Genomic DNA, 16,169 nt, shown 5'->3' on the forward strand with positions numbered 1-16,169 from the left:
AGGTAGATCTAACAAGCCAATGCAGCACCCTAAGCTTGTCTTTTTAAGTTTTATTTTTATTTAACCTCCTATACACACAGAGTTAAATAATTTTGCTTAGTAAAATTTTCACACTTTGGGTTCCAAGAACTTAACCAAACTTGAACTTTGGAGCGAAGCAAAATTTCCTACCTAGCTCTAGATGGCAGAATTTGGTAGAGGAGGGAATCCCATTTCACCAGCTTTTTTCCCTCGGGTAGTTTTCTGTATATGGAAAAGAATGGAGCTTAAAATTATGTGATCAAAATTTGACTTAACTTATGAGACTATCATTTCCTTAAATTAATACAGCAGTTTCTTGATTGAATATACTTCTTTTTTTGAGATGGTGTCTCACTCTGTTGCCTGCTGGAGTGCTCTTGGCTCGGTGCAACCTCTGCTTCTCAGGTTCAAGCAATTTCTCCTGCCTCAGCCTCCTGAGTAGCTGGGATTACAGGTGCACACCACCACACCCAGCTGATTTTTGTATTTTTTAGTAGAGATGGGTTTTCACCACATTGGACAGGCTGGTTTCGAACTCCTGACCTTGTAATCCACCTGCCTTGGCCTCCCAAAGTGCTGGGATTACAGGCATGAGCCACCACACCTGGCCAAAGAATTATACTTTTAATTTTTGAGGTCACCTTCCTGGGAGCAAGTATACATTTTTAGTACAGCCAACTTTTATTTTTCCATTGCTTCTAAGTTAAAAAAATATTTGCATTATAATAGTTCACAGTGTTTCACAGTAAAATAATTTCAGAATTTTCCACCATAAACAAGGCAGACTTTTAAAAACAAAACAGTCTGTTAGAATCCATTCAAGCTATCAGCATCATCCACACAGTAAAAGCAGCTTAATAGATCATAAATATATTTTTCAACTCTTGGAGCCTACTAGTGACACATACATATTAGCTAGATATGTGGTAGCTCCAGGGAAGTGTCCAAGAGAGGCAGTCCATTTCCTTGTGAGGTGTAGCTATCTTTAACAGTGAGAATCAGCCAGCCGTGTCCTCTTTGTTTACTGTGGATTTGTATCTTCTTGAAGAGGCCAGAGCCTAGATCATAGGCCCACACCGAGAGCAGGCTGTGCCCTAGCCTGACCATTCCCACTCTTGACATCTGTTTGGCAGAGAAGATACCTGGAGATAATTTTGTGAAAAGTATAGCGGAAGTCTCGGTTCCGGTAAGCATAGACAATGGGATTGACAACTGAATTGGCATGTGACAGAAGAATGGCCATATTCATTGCCCACTTGGGCTTACTTTTACCCTGAGCTGGCTGGAAAAGAGTGACACAGTTAACAGCATGCACTGGTAGCCAGCACAAGGCAAAAATCCCCACAATCATGGCCAGTGATTTGGCTGCATGGATCTCCCGCTGGAGGGTAGTCCTCGAGTGGTCCATCAGCTCAGTGCGCTGAAGCTGCCTGCAGGCCACCATGAAGATCTTGATGTAGATCACCAGCATTATAAGCAGTGGGGGCAGAACACACCCAAAGAAATTGAAATATACCATGTAGCTCATGGGGACCACATTTTCAAAGAGACACTTCACAAGGCAGCAGCTTTCATTCATGGTTCCATCCCAGGGCTCTGTGCAGTTGTTGGTGGCACTGTCTTTACTGTTCCACCCCAGGAATGGAGTCAATCCGATGCCAAAGGCAAGGACCCAGAGGACAGCAATGACCCCTCTTGCTCGAGTCCCAGTGACCAAACTTTTATACCTGTTTAAAAGAACACCATCTGTTATGGTCAGTTTATAGTGCTCTGCAATCAGAATCTAAGACCCCACCTCCTCTTTATTTCCATGACCCTTAAGTTCACCTTCCAGGGTACCATGCTCTTTATCCTCAATACTAAAGACATGCAAGCAGGGATGAGCAGCTTGTAGCAAGCTCAATAAGATCTTCATTCTTGACTTAGTAACTCCTTTCCGTTTAGTGACAAAGGATGGCCAATGACAAGAGGTAGAAAAGCCTTAAGGGAGTGCTGTTAAGTCCTTACTTAACTTCCTCGGTAGGTTCTTGCAAACTGTGACTTGAAGTGAAATCACATACTATATGTGCCATAGGAAGTTAACTCTTGTTTATATTGTTAAATAAATTTTAGCTGCCTCCTTACATATTTTAAAGTCAGCCTAAAGGTTTCTCTGTATGTACATCAAGAACTGTAACAAGTGGAGGTGTATACAGACTGCAGCCTACTCTTGTGCCAATCCTCGACTTCTGGCCAATCAGATGTGGCCAACTGTCAAACCGTGTTCAAATAGGGCAAATGCCGAGCTATAACCAATCCAGCTGTTTCTGTACCTCACTTCCATTTTCTGTACATCACTTTCCTTTTTCTGTCCATAAATTCTCTTAAACCACGCTACTGCACTGGAGTCTCTGAGCCTACTCTGGCTCAGCAGGCTGTGCAATTTGTGAATCATTCTTTGCTAAATTAAGCTCTTTTAAATTGAATTCAGCTGAAGTTTTTTTTTTTTAAACAATATCAACTGTGGTAGAATTGGCTTTGTTATACAGTGCATCATTTTGCTTCAAGTCACAAGTTTCCAAGAACTGACTGACTGCCTTTCTTTGCCAGATAAAAGAATTCAGGAGACTTCCTATACTTCCTAATTACCGAGGTACTGCCTTTTGAATCTAGGTCTTCTGTAAAGCATTGGTCTAGGTCAGTGGTCCCCAACCTTTTTGGCACCCAGGGACCAGTTTCATGGAAGACAATTTTTCCACAGACTGGGGGTGGAGGGGATACATTAGATTCTCACAAGGAGCACACAACCCAGATGTGCTGTGTGCATACTTCACAATAGGGTTCAGCTCCAATGAGAATCTAATGCCGCTGATCTGCAGAAGGCTGAGCTCAGGTAGTAATGCTTGCCTCCCTGCTCATCTTCTGCCATGTGTGGCCTGCTTCCTAACAGGCCATGGACCAGTACTAGTCTGTGGCCCAGGGGTTGAGGAACCCTGTTCTAGGTGCTTGAGATACACCAGGGAACAGAACGCACAAAGATCCCTACTAAATTTTAAGAGACTTAGAGTCTAGCAGGGATAAACAAATACAAGTTAGTAAACAGTATGGAGATGTGTGTGGTATGAAAAATGAAAAAGCAGAGTAAGAACTATCAGGACGGGCAGAACTGGATCAGGTGACACTTGTACAAAGGCCTTAGGCAGGGGCTCCAGGCAAGGATCTTTTTGGCTTCCTACAAGCAACATAAGAGATTTGCCTAGGACTATGAGCAGAATCATTTCTGAATCCCTCTGCAGACTGCTCTCCAGCAGTTTCGGCAATGTCCATGTCTACTGAGAAATGCTAGTAGCATAGTCGATAAAAATTAGGAAATAGCAAATATTAAATGTTTTGGTCATTTTTAAGCCATTGGATCCAGGAGTTTGAGACCAGCTTGGGCAGTAATGCTCCATCTCTACAAAAAAAATACAAAACTTAGCCGGGCAGGGTGGTATACATCTGTGGTTCCACAAAACTTAGCCGGGCAGGGTGGTGTACATCCGTGGTTCCACAAAACTTAGCCGGGCAGGGTGGTGTACATCTGTGGTTCCACAAAACTTAGCCGGGCAGGGTGGTGTACATCCGTGGTTCCACAAAACTTAGCCGGGCAGGGTGGTGTACATCTGTGGTTCCACAAAACTTAGCCGGGCAGGGTGGTGTACATCCGTGGTTCCACAAAACTTAGCCGGGCAGGGTGGTGTACATCTGTGGTTCCACCTACTCAGGAGAATGAAGTGGGAGAGTCAGGATTACTTGAGCCTAGGAAGTTGAGGCTGCAGTGAGCTGTGATTGCAGCACTGCACTCCAGCCTGGGTGACACAGCGAGACGTTGTCTCAAAAAAACAAAAATACCGGTGGCTCACACCTGTAATCCCAGCACTTTGGGAGGCTGAGGCAGATGGATCACGAGGTCAGAAGTTCAAGACCAGCCTGGCCAAGATAGTGAAACCCCGTCTCTATTAAAAATATAAAAATTAGCTGGGCACGGTGGCAGGTGCCTGTAAGCCCAGCTACTCTTGAGGCTGAGGCAGAAGAATTGCTTGAACCCAGGCGGCAGAGGTTGCAGTGAGCCGAGATCATGCCACTGCACTCCTTCCTGGGTGATACAGTAAGATTCCGTCTCAAAAAAAAAAAAAAATACTAGAAATCACTATTGGGGATACCAATATTGGGGATACCAATACAAAGGGACAAGGTCCTAGTCCTTGACATTTCAGTTGAGGGATATGACATGTATCAGATAAGCCAGCTTATCTTATAAAAGCAACAGATACCATAATATGTATACCTTTTAGACATTTTTCTATAGTCTATCCATGGTTTATAGCAACGGTATAAATTTTGTTAACAACTGGTCCATAATATATATCTAATGTATAAATGAACATAATCAATGTAATGTATTAAGTAAATGAAATAAAATCCTTCTCAGATTTTATTTCTCTGGGAGAAAAGTGGGAAATAATTTGATTGACATTACCTGAAGACTTGCCAATAGGAAGTGTTTGTTTCCTTTGCCTGCAGGGTAAGGTGTGCACTTGCCAGCAAGGCTGCAGAGCCTTCCAGCCTCAGCTCCACATGGCCAGGGCCTGTTATTCTTGACCAATGGCTCCCTCTCTGGCTCATGCTGTTCTCAACATCAGACAAAGCTGTTGCTCTTACCAGTTAATTTCCTTTCTTGGTTACCTCTTAGGTAGACGTGGCCACTCCCATTCTCCTGCCCCATAGAGCTGACTTATCTGATGCATGTGGTAGCCCTAAACTGGAATGTCAGCCTCTTAAGGACTAGGACCTTGTACCCTTGTACTGGTATCCCCAGGACCTCGCATAGTGCCTGGCACATAGTATGTTCTTAATATAGCCATTATAGGCTAGGCATGGTGGCTCACACCTGTAATCCTAGCACTTCAGGAGGCCGAGATGGGCGGATCACTTGAGGTCAGGCGTTCGAGACCAGCCTGGCCAACATGGTGAAACCCTGTCTCTCCTAAAAATACAAAAATTAGCTAGGCCTGGTGGTGGGCACCTGTAATCCAGCTACTCGGGAGGCTAAGGTAGGAAAACTGCCTGAACCCAAGAGGCAGAGGATGCAATGAGCCAAGATCGGCCATTGCACGCCAATCTGGGCGACAGAGGAGACTCCGTCTCAAAAAAATAAAAACAAACTAAAAGGACTAGGACCTACAAAAAGGACTGGAGGTCCCCTAGCAGATACAATTATTCATCATTTGTTATCTGACTTTATTAAGCAGCTTTAAAGAAAGATTCTACTTACTAAGAATACTTGAGGTTGCAGCCTAGACATGCAGAAGAACCAGTAGTTTACTAAGGAAGTGAACTGAGGTCTTGCCTCATAATTTACAATGATCTCTAATCTTTTCTACTCCCTCTTAGCAACAGGCAGCTCAGTTGTGGGCCCCTATACTGCAGATGACCTGCTGGGCTCAGTTTATCACTGAATCTTTCTTGGCCAAACCCTTTCTGTTTCCTGTCTCATTCAGGAATGTAAACCCTTCCTAAAAAAAAAAAAAAGTTATTTTTTGCCATTGCCTCACTGGAGATGTGAATAACACAGTTAGTTCCTGCAGCATAACAAGGAAGCCTCCCAAAGGCGGAGCACTTAGAATCACAGAACTTCAGGTCCACAAGGCAGCCCATCCAGCAGCCTGCCCTTCCTCCTCCTTTGTTCACAGGACTGAACTGTATCGAGAACAGCAGATAACAGGGCAGCTCTGGGGGATGAAATTATATTTGGGATAAGGAAATTATGGCACTTCCATTCTCATGATTGGTCAAGTGGCTACATGAAATGGTTCTGACAGTGAGACATACAAGGACGTCTGCTAGGGGACCTCCAGGAAAGATTTTACTCCCTGATGAAGAGAGAGAGACCCATCAGGAGAGCTCTGCCCATGCCCACCCTTTTCTGCTTTTGATGCTTTTGTGGAAGGCTGTGATGCCTAGAGCTGCAGCAGCCACATTGTGACCATGAGAGACAAGCCTGGAGCAAAGCAGAAGAAAACAGCGGAGCCTGGGTCCTTGATGACACCTTTGAACCACGACACTGACCCTAGAGCCATCATGGCTTCTTCATATTCTGGTTTCAAAAGATAATTAAATGTCTTGATTGCTGATAACACTGTTAGATACTCTGTTAAGGCAGCCAAACTGGAGAGAACTTTTATCTTTCTAGTCCAATCTCTCTTACTGAAACAAATAAAATAAGAAAAACAAAGTTAATACACAACCAAAGACCAGAAGCTAAATCGGTACTCAGAGGCCTGTGTTCCTTGCACTCTGTCATGCTGTCTCTTACTTTACCTTTTTTTAAAAGCAATATTATATTTGGGGTACGGTGTATATACAGGGGTTATTCATGGGAGTGGCTTCCCACTAGGTTTCAGAACAACAACTGGAATCCACCCATATCTGAAATTCTCCCAACTGCTGAATCCTACACATGTGCAAAATTCTCATGCCTTGTCTTGGATAAGGAAAAGCAGCTAATTCAGTCAGTGGGGCAGCTGGTCACTGCCTTCTCTGTGAACCTCCATCATGACCTCTCTTCCCTGTTGGTTCATGGTTTCAAAGAGTTCTTCATTGTTCCACACATTCTGCTAGGCACTGGAAACACAACCCCTGCCCTAGTGGAACATAAGCTAATGGGAAAGACAGAAATCAGTAAGTAAACATATAAATATGAAATTATGAATTGGGATGGGTTCAGCTATACAAAAATGAATAGGATGCACTGATAAGGGAAAACCAGAGTTCTTGGATACAGGATGTCAGGAAGGGCTTTCAGGCAGAAAGCTAAAGGTTGAGGAGTGAAAAATTTGAAGAGTAGAACATTCCAGGCAGAGAGAACAGCATGTGCTAATGAGGCTGTCATGCAGGAAAATGAGCCCAAGGAAAGTCAGGGACCAATTCATAGGCACTGGGACCCATGGAAGGCTTTTAAACAGGGGATGGCACTGATTTATGTTGTATAAAGGTCACCTGGCCAGAGTACAGAGACTGAATTTTAGGGGAGCAAGAAGAAAAGCAGAGAGATCAGTTAGGAAACTATTTCAGTACTTGATTCGAGAAAACGTTGACTTGGGCCAGGGTGACAGCAAAGATGATGGAAATGGATATATGCTTTGGAGGGAGAACCAATAGTTTTGAAGATCGACCAGGTACGGGAAGATGAAGACTCAAGGATGATTCCTCCGAGTTTTTCCCCTGTGTGTTTGCATTTCCCAAAAGAGAGGATTAAAGGAAGAGTGGGATAAAGATCAAGAGAATGGTGGATGTGAGCATACTGCTGAAAATACTAATAGAGAACATGCAGGAGAAGGGGACGGATTACTAAAAAAGATAAGAATGGGAGGAGGTGGAGGATGCAGGGTCCAGGGTACATGGGGAAAGACACTTCCTCAGCTGTAGCAGAAGGAAGGACAGGAATAGCGCCAGTGCACAGAGCGGGACAGTTGAGCGGTAAGAAGATGGGGCAGCATCTCCTTCAAGAACTGTTACCTCGGAGAACGATAGAAAAAGTCACCAGCTGAGGCAGAGGAAGAATCGCACAACCAAACCAAGTTTCAGTGACGGATGCCTGCAGATCCACCCCCAACTGTCCAGACACATCCATGGCACGGCCACCTCTGCCTACGCACCTGCTCTTTGGGCAGCTCTGGGCTGTGGACCTCTTGCATCTCATCAAATCACGCCTCCTGAGAGCTGCTATCCTTAGTTTACAGATGTGGAAGTCAGGACTCAGAAAGCCTACGTGATGTGCCTGCTACTGCTAAATTGCAGTCAGGACACAGACCTAGTCCGATTGGATTCCAAGTTTGCCCCAAATGGCTGTTTTCCTGCATAGGAATCTATAGCTCTTACATGTTTATCTCATAAATCCCAGCTCCCTCCTCCACCTGACCACCCAGCCATAGGTCAGTGGCTTGAAGACTTGAAGGAAGGGGCTTCTGCCACCCTCCTGGGAGGCAGTCCTCAAGGACAGCAAAAAGAGGCATGCTGGAGGACACAACCAGACTGCTTGGCACAACCTCCGTGGGAAGCAGGTGTCTGCTCTGTGATGTCACGGTGTGTGTGTACAGTCACCCTGCAGTATGTCCACACGTATGCTGAAGTCCTCACATACTTAGGTTCTGCAATCAGCAGCCCTCTGTATACATGGGTTTCACATCCCAGGAATACTGCATTTTCAGTCATATTTTGTTGAAAAATATTCATGTACAAGTGAACTTGTGTGGTTCAAACCTGTGCTGTTCAAGCGTCAGCTGTGTTGGCTTTGGTCACAGTTCCTGGCTCATAACTCCCATAGCCCTTGTTACTTCTCCCCAAGACAGGCCATGATAACTAAATATATACCTTCCTCTGTCTTTCTGTCTTCGAGCCGATCATAATGAAATTCTCTGACCTACTTTGTTTGATTATGAGTCATACAACCCCCATTTCAGAAGGGGTCCTGCCCCGCCCCTAGAAGAAGGTGCACAGAGAGGCCAAGAAGCATCTGAACAGATAAGCTTTGCTGAGTTTCCCCACTCAGCCTATCAGTCTGAAATCATTCCCCTTTCATCTACTCACATGTCCACCCAGTTGTCCATGCTTCAGTCGTATCTACCTTATGAAGAATCCAAAAAAGGGCTATGAGGAAAGGGTGTGGAGAGCTTCAGGACAGCTGAATACATGGAGGTTCCTGTAGGTGGTACACCCAAGGAGGGCATGGAAATGCCACCCTCCTTCTCACACCTCACCCTGTGCATCTCTTCATCTATGTCCTTTCTAATATCATTTCTTAAAATTTTAAAAATTTTTTTGAGATGGAGTCTTGCTCTGTCACCCAGACCAGAGTGCAATGATGTGATCTCGGCTCAATACGACTTCTGCCTTCTGGGTTCAAGCGATTCTCTTGCCTCAGCTTCCCGAGTAGCTGGGATTACAGGCACTCGTCACCACACCCGGCTAATTTTTGTATTTTGTTTTAGTAGAGATGGGGTTTTGCCATATTGGCCAGGTTGGTCTCAAACTCCTGATCTCAGGTGATCCACCTGCCATGGCCTCCCAAAGTGCTGGGATTACAGGCGTGAGCCTCTGTGCCCAGCCTGTAATATCCTTTATAATAAACCAGAAAACTTATGTAAATGTTCCCGAGTTCTGTGAGCCACTCTAGCAAATTAAACCCAAGGAAGGGATTGTGGGATCCCTGATTTATAGCTGGTTGGAAGTGGGGGGCAGTCTTGTGGGACTGAGCCCTCAACCGCTGGGATCTCATGCTGTCTCCAGGAAGAGAGTGTCAGAATTGAACTGGAGGACACTCAACTGGTGTCTGCTGCAGAACGGACTGCTTGCTTGTTGGTAAGGAGAAATCCCCACACATCTGGTCACAGAAATCTTCTGTGTTGATTGTTGTGAGAGCAAACAGTTTGGGGATTTTTTCCTGCTCAGAGGCTCCAAAGATAGAAGGACTTTTAGCACCAGAGCTCCAGCTCCATAATGGCAGGACAGTTGGACCCAGGCAGAGGGTAGGAGACAGGGATGCTGCAAAAAGCAAGCAGATGTGGCTGGGCACAGTGGCTCATGCCTGTAATCCCAGTACTTTGGGAGGCCAAGGTGGGTGGATCACCTGAGGTCAGGAGTTCGAGACCAGCCTGGCCAATATGGTGAAACCCCATCTCTACTAAAAATACAAAAGCTAGCCTGGTGTGGTGGTGCATGCCTATAATCCCAGTTACTGAGGAGGCTGGGGCAGGAGAATTGCTTGAACCCAGGAGATGGAGGTTGCAGTGAGCTGAGATCACACCATTGCACTCCAGCCTGGGCAACAGAGTGAGACTCCATCTCAAAAAAAAATTATGTAAATAATTTTTATATAATTACATAATAGGTTATTACATTTTTACATAATAGCCGGGTGTGGTGGCCAGTGCCTATAATCCCAGATACTGGGGAGGCTGAGGGAGAATTGCTTGAACCCGGGAGGCAGAAGTTGCAGTGAACCAAGATCGCACCATTGCACTCCAGCCTGGGCAACGGAGCGAGACTCTGTCTCAAACAAACAAAAACAAGCAGGTGTCCCTGCACTGAGCAGGACACTGGAAGGAATGAACCCCTGGGGACTCTGGCATGGCAGGAGGGCTCTGGTAACTGCCTGCCAGGCCCTCTTCTTTCCCACTTCCTGCTGGGCCTCCGTCCTCTCCCCAGGCCTGTCTCCCTCCCTGGCCCTAACCCTTGCTGCTGACTGTCTCATTCCCTGCCCTCCGGAACACCCTCAGGTCTGCATGTGTGTGTCCGTCTCCCTAAAACATTCCTGAAGGGCATGGGCCACGTCCTTCTGTTCACCCGCCCATGGCAGTCACTGCTCTGCTGCAGAGGGCACTGGGCACTGCAGTGAGGTCAGGGAAGCAGGACAGCTGCCCCAAGTGTAGGAGAGTGAATGACAGGCAGTGAACACAGGAAACACAGGCAGCTTTATCATTTCGAACAAGGCAGAACAATCCCAGCCTTTACAGGCTCACACAAAAGGGGGTTCTGGGAAAGTCCACACTTTGGGAAATCACTGTGCCCCACCACTGTGTACGGAGCTGTGCTCTGATCCATCCATTCTCCTTATAAGGAGCTCATTAGCTAAGGAGATTGATAGAAAAACAGTCACATGGAGGGAATCAACAAAAGAGAACAGCATGAACACTGAGGTTACATAAGGAAACGGGAACCGCCAGAGCCTGCATAAAAAGTGCTGGCCTATTTCTGGGGCAGGGTCTCCTCCTGCTCTGGCTCTGTGGCCCTCAGCTCAAACCAGCCTTAGAAATCAATTCCCAGCTCTCAGGGTGCTCCTACTTAGATCCTCAAGGGCAGCTACCCAGGGAGTGACACTGAGCCTGGTCAGTCCAGCCACAGGCTGGTTGGAGCCTGAGCTTCCCATCAGAAACACTGGCCTTAGAACCCACCTCCAAGCTGCTGCCAAGGCTTTTAACATAGACAGAATGTGTACAAAGCACTGTGTAAATGCAGACTGCTAAGTAAATGCACATAGAGTTCTACTGCCACTTCTTAAAATTGTTTCCTGATTGCTTAGGGACTTTTTTCCCTTTACAGCCTATCTAGCTCACAAGTTTTAAATTCCTGTGAAATACATACATTTCTGCTATAAAACAATATATACATTCTTAGAAAACCTTTTGTTGCTGGGCGTAATCCCAGCATTTTGGGAGGCCAAGGCGGGTGGATCACCTGAGGTCAGGAATTCGAGACCAGCCTGACCAACATGGTAAAACCCCATCTATACTAAAAATAAAAAATTAGCCAGGCGTGGTGTCACATGCCTGTAATCCCAGCTACTTGGGAGGCTGAGGCAGGAGAAACACTTGAACCAGGGAGGCAAAGGTTGCAGTAAGGCAAGATCATGCCATTGCACTCCAGCCTGGGCAATGGGAGTGAAACTGCATCTCAAAAAAAGAAAACCTCATGTTATCTTATTGCACATAATTAACAGGACTTCTGTGAAAAACGGGGCTAGGGCAAAGCACTCAAACCTACAAAACGTTGTCACTAGAGCACTAACAAAATCTTTTGGGCTATCCAGGCAGGCAGTTCAGTGGGGCGAGAGGGTGCCACCATGGGTATTAAAAATGCACCAAAAAAGTAAAATAGAAATCCTGGCAAACTTTAATTAGAGCAAGGCTGACAGGTGCCAAGACAGTGCAGATGAAAGAGGAGTTCTGAGCCAGGGGACTGTTACTAACTTGGGCCTGGTGGCAGCCATACCCTACCACCGCCCAGACCCCAAGAAGCTAGGAGATGTGGCTTTTCTCCCGAGTGCCAGTGGTTTTATTTCTTGCTCCTAGAAGCCCTCAGGGGCTCCTCCAGCAGAACAGCCAGAGGGCTTTCTCCTTTTCTGCTGAAAACTGTCATTCTCCTCCCACTATTCCACCTCCTTTGCCCAGGCAAAATCACAGGTGAACCAAAGAAACGTGCATTATACCAACATCCTTCCCCTGCTCACTGCCACGCGTGAATTAATTCACAGTACGGAAGTTCACATGGAAGCAGAGCAGCTTATCTGCTCCTGAGCATTCACAGCAGCTCATGATTGCCCAGAGCACCTCTCCCGTGTACCTACCACACACTACATTTTCTGTCTCTTTCCACTGAAGGATGAGCTCCTCCATGGAACAGACTCACAGCTGTATCCAAAATGCCTAACACTGCCTGGCAAGCAAATGGTCAGAGAAAGCCTGAGTTTATAAGAAGGGAACAGAATCCTGCCTTCTTAATAAGAGACACGTGTTGAACACCCAGTTGGGAGTTGTAAATGAAGCAAGGCATCAAGTGTGTGAACATGGTTTCAGCTTCAGCTTGGAAACCACTACAGGCTATATATGAGGGGATATTTTTATGATGAGCCTCTAAACAGCCTCTCGTTTTTCAGATTTCCCATGGGACCAAACTATAAAAGGGTTATTTAAAAAATATTCACAAACAGAAAAAGAATCAAAATTTTAATAGAACTATAATTCATCTTTTTTTTTTTTTTTTTTTTTTAAAACGGAGTCTCACTCTTGTTGCCCAGGCTGGAATGCGAGTGTAGTGGCATGACCTCAGCTCACTGCAACCTCCGCCTCCTAGGTTCAAGTGATTCTCCTGCCCCAGCCTTCCAAGTAGCTGGGATTACAGGTGCCTGCTACCATGCCCGGCTAATTTTTTTGTATTTTTAGTAGAGATGGGGTTTTACCATCTAGCTAGTCTGGTCTTGAACATCTGACTTCTGGTGATCCACCTGCCTCAGCCTCCCAAAGTGCTGGAATTAAGGCGTGAGCCACCGTGCCCGGCCTAAAATTAATCATTTTAAACCTTCCCACAAAGAAAATGTTTGGCCCAGATAACTTCACTAATTAATTCTATCAAACATTTAAGGAACAAATAAAACCATTCTTATATTTAAAAATATATATAAATAAGGCCGGGCATGGTGGCTCACGCCTGTAATCCCAGCACTTTCGGAGGCTGAGGCAGGCAGATCACCTGAAGTCAGGAGTTCAAGACCAGCCTGACCAACACGGAGAAACCCCATCTCTACTAAAAAAAAAAAAAAAAAAAATCAGCTGGGCATGGTGGCGCGTGCCTGTAATGACCGAGATCACGCCATTACACTCCAGCCTGGGCAACAAGAGCAAAATTCCGCCTCAAAAAAAAAAAAAGGTAGGTACTATTTGATTTTACTTATATGAAGTTCAGGTCTAGGAATGGGAAGAAGGCCTCTCTGCCATCTGTGTCCTGAGGGCAAACCACCTTGTCCCTGCAGATGGTCATAGCTATAGCCTGCAGGCCAGTCTGAGGAAAGGACAGTGCCTGCCTGCCCATTTGACAGCAAGGTGTGGTCACCAGAGGTTACTTTCAGGCCGAGTCTTCCCAGGAGGCCCTGGCCCTGGGCTGCTGTGGCTCCTGCAGGGTTCTCATCTACTCCAGCAAGTTCAGACATGTCTGAATTCCAGTGGTGGACCTGGCTGAGCCTGAGCTGAGCCTACTGCCATACGTGAAGGTGACTGGGAGAGATATTATTTGTCCTGCACAGTCACCTAAGAACAACAGATGGGAAATGCAGGTCGCAGTAAAGAAAGTTGGCAGCACTCGCCACCAGCTTCCTATGGCAAGAAAAGGCAATCAAGGGTGGTCCGCCAGTGATTCAACCAGTTGAGATTGAGGATAGGGGCCAGGACCAGGTTTTCCAGAGTTCCCCTTTGGGCCTGGTTTTGGTGATTCTTTTGCACTGTTTTTATGGATCACATGGGACACAGAGACAGCCCAAAGCTGCTAGGCTCCAGACTGATCTCTTTCCCATAAAATAAGCAGCCCCTGAGAGAAAGGGCCCCTGCCTGGAACCAGACCAAAAGAGAATAGGACAATCTGTCCTCTGCAGTAAAAAGTGCCCTCCCAAGACTGGGGTTATGGAACACTATCTCAGATGTGACATTAACTGTCAAAAGCATCAGCCACCATATACACAAACGACCAGTGAGAAGAGGACATAAGAAGGCACTTGGCTGACGTGGTATCTGCCAGGTTTCTCCATCATAACTACCTTTCCCATTTTAATTAGTAGGTATCTTGTGGTACATGTTTGGGGATTGTAAGTCTCTTAATCCTCATCAAACTTTCACCCATGAGGTTTAGCACCTATTGATGATTCTTGCCTGAATCACTTCTTACTGTGACAGTTGTGAAATGGTGATTTGCTTAACTCAATCATTCCTTCTCATTAATTAGATGGCATTCTACTGTAAGCAAGACGTCTTGTAATTTGCTATTTTTAAAAAAAAGGCCAGGTGCAGTGGTTCATGCCTGTAATCCCAGCACTCTGGGAGGCCGAGGCTGGTGGATCATGAGGTCAGGAGTTCGAGACCAGTCTGACTAACATAGTGAAACCCCATCTCTACTAAAAATACAAAAAATTAGCTGGGTGTGGCAGTACGTGCCTATAGTCCCAGCTACTCAGGAGGCTGAAGCAAGAGAACAGTGTGAACCTGGAGACAGGTTGCAGTGAGCCGAGATCATGCCATTGCACTCCAGCCTGGGTGACAGTCCAAGACTCCATCTCAAAAACAAAAACAAAAAGTCTCCTCCTACCTCTGCTTATTGCTAGGGCCCAGAGAAAATGATACTCCAGTAGCATTGAGCAAATCTACCCAAATCTTGGTTTCTATATACAATTCTACACTAAAAGGAACCAAGGCTCTTTGGAAAATGGTTGGTACTCAAATTGGAAATTATAATGTGAACCTAGAATACCTTTCTATCCCAAAATATAAGAAAGTGCTCAAAAACAATGGGAACACTCAAACAGAAGTGATCTTGCAGGGGCCCTCTCTCATTGGCTGAATTTGGGCATCAAAATAAATAACAGGAATGGATTATAACTCATTTAATAAAAATAAAATTCCCTAAGTCCATACTGCCATTAAGAAAATGTCTTTACAAAAGAATACAAACTGATAAATGTGGTGGGAATGAGAAGAAAAGAAAGTTACCAATTTGTTGTGTTTTGTTTTTTGAGACTGAGTCTTGCTCTATCACCCAGGCTTGAGTGCACTGGTGCAATCGCAGCTCACTGCAACCTCCGCCTCCCAGGTTCAAGCAATTCTCGTGCCTCAGTCTCCTGAGTAGCTGGGATTACAGATTCCCACCATCACGCCTGGCTAATCTTGGTATTTTTAGTAGAGATGGGGTTTCACCATGTTGGCCAGGCTGGTCTTGAACTCCTGACCTCAAGTGATCTGCTCACCCTGGCCTCCCAAAGTGCTGGGATTATAGGTGTGAGCCACAGAAACTGGCCTGAAAATTACCATTTTATAATCACCACCGTTGCTGTGGTTTGAATGTGTCCCCCAGAGTTCATGTGTTAGAAACTTAATCTCCAATGCAATAGTGCTGAGAGGTGTGACCTTGAAGAGGTGATCAGGTCATGAGGGCTCTGGTGTCATGAATGAATTAATGTCATTGTCATGGAAGTGGGTTCATTATCTTGAGAAGGGTTCTTTTATGAAAACAAGTGCAGCCCTCTCTTGCTTGCTCACTCTCTCACCTCTCTTACCCTCTCACTTTCTGCCATGGGATGATGCAGCAAGAAGGCCCTCACCAGATGCTGGCACCTTGATATCAGAGTTCCCAGCCTTTGTAACTGTGGGAATAAATTTGTTTTCATTATAAATTACACAGTAGCCAGGCACAGTGGCTCAAGCCTATAATCACAGCACTTTGGGAGGCTGAGGCGGGTGGATCACGAGGTCAGGAGATCAAGACCATCCTGGTCAACATGGTGAAACCCTGTCTCTACTAACAATACAAAAAATTAGCTGGACATGGTGGCGTGTGCCTGTAATCCCAGCTACTCAGGAGGCTGAGGCAGGAGAATTGCCTGAACCCAGGAGGCAGAGGTTGTGGTGAGCCGAGATCGCGCCATTGCACTCCAGCCTGGGTAACAAGAGCAAAACTCCATCTCACACACACAAAAAATAATAAATAAATAACACAGTCTGTGGTATTGTTATAACAGCATAGAATGGACTAAGACAATAGTAATAACTCATTCAGGCAAGAATAATCAATGGAGAAAACAAATCATTACCGTA

The 16,169-nt window shown here is 45.6% G+C and overlaps 1 protein-coding gene across 1 annotated transcript in view; it reads right to left on the minus strand.

Annotated features, from left to right (window-relative positions):
- Nucleotides 1–35: 35 nt before the first annotated feature.
- The window catches only part of ADORA2B (adenosine A2b receptor), a 31,426-nt gene continuing 15,292 nt past the window's right edge, over nucleotides 36–16,169 (minus strand). The window contains exon 2 of the mRNA XM_017971702.4: nucleotides 36–1,748. Coding sequence (XP_017827191.4) covers nucleotides 1,085–1,748 — 664 coding nt within the window. The 3' untranslated portion in view covers nucleotides 36–1,084. The remainder of the gene's footprint in view (nucleotides 1,749–16,169) is intronic.

Source organism: Callithrix jacchus, chromosome 5 (assembly GCF_049354715.1).
Source record: "Callithrix jacchus isolate 240 chromosome 5, calJac240_pri, whole genome shotgun sequence".
NCBI classification, from domain to species: domain Eukaryota; kingdom Metazoa; phylum Chordata; class Mammalia; order Primates; family Cebidae; genus Callithrix; species Callithrix jacchus.